This window comes from Pelmatolapia mariae, linkage group LG20 (genome assembly GCF_036321145.2).
Source record: "Pelmatolapia mariae isolate MD_Pm_ZW linkage group LG20, Pm_UMD_F_2, whole genome shotgun sequence".
NCBI classification, from domain to species: domain Eukaryota; kingdom Metazoa; phylum Chordata; class Actinopteri; order Cichliformes; family Cichlidae; genus Pelmatolapia; species Pelmatolapia mariae.
Genome location: NC_086244.1, coordinates 7,817,228 through 7,825,609, shown reverse-complemented (window position 1 = coordinate 7,825,609; position 8,382 = coordinate 7,817,228). Strand labels below are relative to the sequence as shown.

At 41.9% G+C, this 8,382-nt stretch overlaps 1 protein-coding gene across 1 annotated transcript in view; it reads right to left on the bottom strand.

The window, feature by feature from the left end:
- Positions 1-2,904: 2,904 nt before the first annotated feature.
- Positions 2,905-8,382, bottom strand: part of LOC134619046 (teashirt homolog 2) — a 39,519-nt gene continuing 34,041 nt past the window's right edge. The window contains exon 3 of the mRNA XM_063464748.1: positions 2,905-6,665. Within this exon, the coding sequence (XP_063320818.1) occupies positions 3,628-6,665 (3,038 nt within the window). The 3' untranslated portion in view covers positions 2,905-3,627. The remainder of the gene's footprint in view (positions 6,666-8,382) is intronic.

The following is an 8,382-nucleotide window of genomic DNA, read 5'->3' as shown; positions in this document are numbered from 1 at the left end:
ATAAGATACAAATGTGCAACTGATATTTGATAAATGACTTTGGTTTCATATTCATGATGTACAATGAATATGCAGCACCAGGGGCTTAGGCCTACTTGATTGATCAAATGTATTCCATTCATCACTTATTTTTGCTTAATTAGCATATTTGAAGCAACACCATTAACAGTGGAGGACTATGGGCTATTTGGAAGATATGATGTATGTAAGGGAGCAGACATACGTGCATAACTCTTTGTCTTGCAGTGCTCATATTCTCAGGAGGTAGAATTCATTAGAAGGCAGATTTTAGAGCTTATTATTAACCACAAAAAGGAGGAAATAAAGATGGAAGGCAGGGGTGTAGCATTAGGATACGTTGTTTTTATCCCACTACTACTTTTATATTTAGAGTATGTTCTCCGCCATATTTAAAACTAATATCATGTCACCGTGTCTTCGATAGTACATTGTAGGGCAATAAAATGTTCTGATATGTAATATGTGATAGGAATAGAGCAATGCGATGCTCTTTGTTGGAGATTTCTCCGAGGGACGTAATAACCTGAGGACTTTGGGGAGAATAAATGGGAGTAAAGGGAGTTAGGATGTGGGTCATTATAGCTATAAGTTCTAAAGCCCTTCATTAAACACATGAGCTCGTCATTACGCTGCTGCTGCTGCTGCTGCTGTGTGATGAACATTTTGAACCCTCCTCCCTCCCCGCCACCTCCGGTTTACAGGCCAGATGATGCAAGTGAATCCATGCTTGTCTGGCACGGGGCGAAGCAAAGTCAAGCACAGTGTAAATGTTTTGTGTGTATCCAAGCAGGCAAATTCTGATGCACATTTGCCCTATTACAGCACATCAGCATCAGAGAGATGCACGCCAGTGCAAGCAAGGAGCGCACACTTATCATTATTTGATAGCATGTTTAATGACAGATTGACAAAGGATTTGCAGATGCGAGCTGGCGTCAATTTTGCTAAGGTCGCTTTTCACTGCATCTGCGACGCAAGTATACTTATGTGCATAATTTGATTTTTCAGCCAAGCCATTAGGACTATTTTAGAAAGTATCTTCAAGGAGGGAATAATAGAAGCACTTTTGGTATTTTGAGTCCGACATTGAGACATTTGCAAAGCCTTAAAACATTTCAAAACAATTTCACAGCTGAACTTTTGTAAAAATCAATGATATTAATAGTGAAAATAACATAATAAATTGGCTTCATTCCATTTAGGGCGAGGTGTGACCGCATCCACTGTTTACTACATGTTTTTTTAATTCTATTTCTTTTTTCATTAAGAGCAACATGAACGGAGTCATGCTTCATCACTGGGCCATCTACCCAGCGCTAATGCGGAACTTCAACAAATAAAAGCTTATATTGTGTTTATATTAGGTCCACGTATGAGCGCGTTAGCGTCACTGATACGTATGACAACCAGGTTTTTTGTTTTTTTTAACCGTGCATGTGTCTGTGGGTGTGTCTGTGTTCAGTAATTAGCCATGACATGTTGCATGTAGAATGCAATTAACAGCGTTAATGCATGCAAACACTCAAAATGAATATAAAGCACCCAAAGAATAATGGGGTTATTTCACCTAATTATGATGATTATGGTACCTAAAGAATGTAGGTATTTAATAAATCACGCATTAGAAAGAATAATGTGTATTTGAAAACAGCGGATATGTATTTTGATTTGCTCATGATAAGAATCTTATTAACCTTAAAAAATGCACATCCATACGAGCTTTTTGTGTACCAACAATAAATCCCACATTGACTTTGACTTATTAGGGCAAATTATAGCCAGAGACAACTAATTTCCTTCTGTGGCTGCACTGATGACAGCATTTTTCTTTAGTTAGCCTTGGGTAAGTCTCTACTAGGTTGTGCTGATTCTTCAAAATGCACTTGTAGACTAAATATGCTCTGAATAACTGCTGTGGATAGAATTACAGCAAATCAACGTGCATTTGAGATAAAAATGGAAAAAGTATGTGCTGCAAAATGCACAGCCTCGCTTTAATGAACAAAAAAAAACCCCAATAGTATTCTCATTGTTTCTCTGCAGAGCATTCTGCTGCAGCTTAAGGACAATGCTTGCTTCAAAAAAAAAAAAAGAAGTAAGTTGCTCCTTTAAAACATAATGGCCCCACAGACAAATCAGAGATCCATCGGCGAAGAAAGGCACTAAATAATTTATAGCTTTAATCTGCTCACTGAGGTGTGTGGTCTTTGACAGTAATTATAAATGCAGGGAGAAATTATAGCTGAATACTTTAACTGCATTAGGAGTCATCTGATGAACAACGTGATTGCCTGCTCATTTCCAACAATAGGGGGCAAGTTGGTGTCACAGCATTCAAATCACCACAGTGCCCATGTGCTTTTTCCCATTTACCATCAAATGTCAGTTGCCTGTTATAAAATAGAGATTTGATGGGTGGAGGTAATTGAGGACTTGATTGCTTGAAAAAAAAGATGAATTGCATAAAATGTTTATGAATTTAGGAGGCAATTATTTTTAATAGCCTTGAAATAATAGAGCTGGAGGAAATATGTTTAATTGTTATGATACCATCTTGCGGCAGCATTCACAGGAAAGCAATAAAGTCTGACAACAAGATCTTTGAAGTGTATCTAAAAGTCATAAGGTAACAAATGAGTGTGGCGTGCTCTATACTGTCGTGATGTTGTTCTTTGTCGTGTATAGGTTCTGTGTGGCCTGCAAAGATTTCAATGAATGTTTCACAGTATTTTACAGGTCCACACATTCAGCTGATACAGTATGAATAACCGGAAAGGCTTCATTGTAAATGAATTATATTATTATTGTGAATCATATCAGCTGATTATTGTGTGTAAAAGTAGGAAAATAATCAAATTAAGGGAGCCAAAAAATACAAGGCAATCAAATGTTAACTCTTTATTTGAATAAGTAAAAAAAGGTGCAGGTATCACAGGTATCATCTGCCTTTTTGTTATCCTTGTTGCATGAAACACGTTTTTTTTTTTCTTCTAAAATATATTTACATGTGAAAGAGCCTCATTTTGAAACTGTCTAATTTATTTTTGAGTCATGTACAGGATCCGAGTCTAAACTGGTGATTAAATTTTTATTAAAGTGCTTTTTCCCCCCCTCGTCTATCGTTGCAACACGAAACATCTTTACATAGCAATACACTGTACAGGTCTGCATGAGTGTGATCGCGTTATCAGGCTACCTGCTTCAACAGCTGCACGTCTGTGCGGCTGCACTGTATCACAGAGGTTGTAAAGTACAGTTAGTCATTATTTAGTCTTTGAAATACAATTGAAACTTGACATATCATACAAATAAATAGTAGTCATAGCCAGGGCTATTGCATGCAAACATCAGCAATAATGTTTCTTCAAGCAGTAATACATTTCATTACTGGTGATGCATTTGAGCAGGGTGCAAAAGTATCTCTTAGTGTTTCCTTACACAAATTCTAACCAGTGTGTCTTTGCTGTAATCCATTAATTTTTTTTTTAAGTCGTTACAATGCACACTACACAATGATAATTGAAAAATGGTTGAAATATCTGACCCGTGTATTGAAATAAAAAGGCAAGAAAAGGAAAAAAAAAAAGGTGATGGTAATATGAAAAACTACTCCTTGTCCATTTCCACATATTGTGAATGGTTGTCAGGGGATTTGCTGTGAGTTTTACTCAAATGGAGTTTGACTGCATGATTACTTGCAAATGTCCGACAGCAGAGCTTACATTTGAATTTTGAGTCAATGTCCTCCTCCGCGACTAGAGCCTCTGTGGCTCTGACGCTGAGGGCCTTCGACAGTTCTGGCTCCTCTACCTTCGTCTGGTGCTCTACCGGCATTTTGCACATGTCTTTGATTTGGAACCCGAGATGGGATTCCAGATGGGAAATGAATGCGGTGGGTGACCTAAACTGGGAAGCGCAGTCATTGCAGTAGAAGACTGGGTGGCCCGTGTCCATGTTCTTCAGGAATTTGGTCCCTCCCGTTTTCCGCAGCTGGTACTTTACATTTGCTAACCAATGGCTTATGGTAGTCATGGACAGGCCAGTGAATTTAGAGATGTGCATCCGTTCCTGAGGGCCGAGGTCCGAGAGCAAATACTTTCCTTCAGAGGTCTGGAAGAGGCTGGAGGCAAACTGAGCTTGCAGGATGAGAAGATGGCGTGGATTCCAGTTTGACTGTCTACCTTTACGCTTGTGGACGGAGTACACCTCCGCTGAGACATCTTCGAAGCGCCTGACATCCGATTCCAGTTTCATAGATGGAATCCTTGATGGTATTGATGGTTTTGGAGTGGTGGCTTTCGGAAGCACTTTAACCATATCGGCGATATCAGACAGAGCATATTTCTGTGGCATCGGTGCGGAGGGCTGCACTAGCAGGGAGCTCGCCTTGTTGTGTTTAGATTTCGTCAGATCTATTGGCTGGTCATCGTTAACAAAGAGAAAGGTGTTATCGGGCTTATTTCTTACAGGATTTCTGAGCATTAAAGCCGACTTCTCGCTGCTACGATTAATGTCAGCAAACATAGACTGTGTGTGAGCCGATAGTTTATCTACTCTTGAGTTATTGGGCTTATTTGCTTTCCCCAGATGATTGTTCAGAACTGACTGCAGTGCACTAAGAGGGTTTATGCCAAGTATATCCGGAGTGTCACTGAGAGGCTCTGAAGTAGTGCTGCGTCCATTGCTGGCAGTGGGGCTGGGTGTCTTGCCTCTGTCGGAGAAATCTGGGCTCAACTTTCCTTTGATCGCTTCACTCCCTTCATTCACACAGTCTGCATCAAGCTTTGAAGAGGAAGAGGAATCGTCCTGACAATCGCTGTCATCATTCTCCACCAGATCAAACTTAATATTCTGACTTTCTTTACCATCGCTAATGCCAACCTTTTCTTTTTTGATGTCCACAGTTTGATGCTGTCCCTGGGGAGCCTCAACTCCCACAGCACTGTGGTATAACTTCGCCTTTGGGGCAATCGGTCTCAGCTTGTGGTTGAACGTCTGCTTTAGCTGAGTAGGTGGAGATGCTGAGAGAGGGGCGCTTTTGATGATGCCAGAGAGCTGATAGGCAGCATGAATGCTTGGGTAGGCACTCCAGCTCGGTGTCCCTGTTTGAGCTTTATTTATGGCAGAGGCCACTGTGTTGGCTAAAGATTTAAGAATGTCCCCTCCTCCACCTGAGTCCTGTTCAAGATCCTCCTCACGTAGATAAGGGTACTTAAAAGTCCCATTGCCGGCCTTTTGATCCTCACTCTCTTGCTTGTCATCTTTAGTATCACTTTCTTCCATTTTGTCTGAAGTACCTTCCCCCTGGCTATCCTTCTCACCGTTCCCTTGGGAAGGATTTTTTGGAGACGCTTTTTCTCCTTCAGTGTCACTGACAGCAGGCTCAGCCAAACCCTGGATCTTCTCTATGGCCAAGGGGTCAAGGGCTAACTGTTTGCCCTTTTTAGAAGCTGAGTTTGTAACTTTGATGAAGTGTCCAGTAACCATCATATGTGTGGTCAGTTGCTGAAGGGTGTCATGGGAGCTTCCACACTCCATGCATTTCAGAATCTGAGATTTGCACGTCTCAAACTGCCAGGTGTAACTCGCTCCATTCTGATATCCATATCGATTGTTGTTGGCGTTTGCAATGCTGGCAGCTCGTTGTGCCTCAGTGTAGCCAGACACACCAGTCGTGGAGTCAGGGGAGCAGGGCCTCGTTTCGAAAGCCCGTTTCTTTGCTGGTGGCAGTAATTTGGGTGTGATTACTGGGATCGGCTCTTTTAAAGGCACTTTTTGGTAATGCTTAGTTTTAATCATATGGACACTCAAATCCTGGAGCGAGTCAAAAGAATGGCCACAAAACATGCACTTCAAAACTTTCTGCGCATCCTCCTTCCCTTCCATGTCTTGCAAATTTCGTTTCCTAGATTTGGAGGACGAGGCAGAGGAATTACTCTGTTTGCTGTGGTTGTTGTCTTGGTAGTGCCCGCTCTTGTTCATGTGAACTGTCAGCTCAACCAGAGTGTCATAAGCAGCGCTGCAGTCCTTGCAGCGAAATCGGCTGGCTCCCGTGAACACCGAGCCACAGGGTTTGGTGGTTTGCCTGTAGAGGTGCACAGAGCTAAAGAGGTTGGGTTTGGTTGCAGGCTTTGGGGAGAGAGTCTGCTGCAAGGTCTTAGAGAGAGCGTCCTGGTGCCAGTCAAACTCACTCTTGGTGCTTCCATTGGTGCTGTCACAGTTGGCTTTGCTGGTGTTTTTGCCAATTTTCAAGTCCATTCCTATCCCCGTCCAATAAGAATCTGCGAGAAAGTTTGCATAGGCCGCCCTCATTTTCTCTAAGCTGCTGCCCGTCTCTTCTTTATGCTTGGAGGTGCTGCTTTCTTCGTCTCGCTGGCTCTCAGGTGGCGATGAGGTTTTGAAGTCTGAGAGCCTGTCACTGCTGTCGCTAAGGCGCGATTCCAACTCTGCCTCTTGATTGGAAAGGACACTAATGGGAGAGTTCTGGTTGCTGTAAGTGTTAGTGCTCTTGTTGTCGAGCTCTCTGTCCTCAGACACTTTGGGGCTGGTCTTCTCTGAGCATTCCTCTTCAGTCTGAGTGTCGTTATCTCCGTCTTCTTCAGCGATGGAATCCTGAAGAGCGGCATCTTCATCGGGCACGTACACTAAAAAAAGCAAGAGAGATATAACATTAAAACACACTGTGAAACAACAGTTTCGTTAATTTATAATTTCTAAACAATCTATACAGTGAAAGCAAAAGTCATTCCAGAGAGCATAATGGCGATTGCCTTGTGCCTTGGGAGGCTGCTGAGTATAGGTGGACATAATGTTTCTGCTAACAGACTGCTGCTGGTGTAACAGCACCATTTGATTCACGACAGGCCATTGACTTAGTGCTGTGTCCAAGCTTTCCCTGGCCTCAAGTTGAGATGTTTACAACAATCATTGGCCACTGAGTGACAAAAGGAAATTGATTCTTCTGGGGCTTGTTGAGTGTTATTGCAAATGACCTATTCCACGGTGATTATAGATGCCTCAAAACTGCAATGAAAATGTAAGCCTGCTGTTCTGGATAACATCTTAGACTCCCTGAAGCCACTTGTGAGGAATGGCTTAACATAAACTGAGATATTATAACATCCCTCAGTGATTTAGAAATAAATTAAAAGCCATGGCTGAGAAAAATGAGAATATTCGGAATATTCTTTCAGCATTCTGTAATTTGACATCGGGCAACTGATTTTGTTGATAGCAAAAATAAAAATATATTGTAAATACGAACGCTGGTCCCGATGCAAATGTTGATCACGCTGGTGGAAAAAGTGATTCAATTATCAGTGCTAAAACCAGACAATTATACAAAATTTCAAAAGATTACTGGCAATCTGTCAAGTCATTATATTTTCCCTGACAGTCTCATAAACAGCAATTACTTCTTTCATTATTCACCTGTTCATTCTCTCAACTCATAGAGCACAAACATTATTGCTTCAATTAACAGATAATTAAACAACAGTATTTCTAATTGACACATTTCCCATCATCCAATTAGTGGAAACTCTGACTCAGCACAGAGCCGTGGCTGCAGGGTCTGCGTGGCATATGAAGACGGCTACAGAAGATTATTACAACCTTTCTGACAATAACTGTTTCCGATTATTTTAAATCTAACTACCCGGCAACCCACGCCAACAATATCACAAACAAACTTTGCATATCTGTTGAAGACATCCTGCACTAAATGCAGTTTGTCAGAGTTGTCACACATCTGAGATATTTTCCGCCTCGTAGTCGTGCTGGAAAATGTGCATTTTGGGAGAGACGCGGCAGATGTGCTCCGAGTTAAATATGAATAGGACATAACAGCCCTGTCCAGGCACTTATGCATTTCATGTGGTTAATATTTCTCTTCTGAATAAAGGGGCACTCCATGAGGGGATGACTGAAGCCGAGCACTCAGAAGTCCCACACTGGGCAGCCCATAGAATGTCTTCGTCTTCTCTGCCTTCTGAAAGTAAGACTTTTTTATTATCAATATTTCACAAGTGCCTCAAGAGAAACCCCGGAGATGAACTGCTTGCTAGCTAATGGATGGAGATGGAGATGGGATTCGGACTTTCAAAACAAACATCGAGCACAGGGCCTGGCGAACAAGAGCCTGTACACACACACACACAGACTCAAGAGCCCCAATGTGCTGTGACCTTGATCTACCGCAAGAGAAATGTTTTGATTGGCCAGCCGAGGTCTGTGATGGCCTCCGAAACACCCTTGATGCTAAGGGAGAGAGTTGTCAAGAGCACAGAGGTATGTTTTATTTATAGTCTTATATATAGTATTCACAGTGAAGGAGAACACCAATGGCTTTGACAAGCAGCC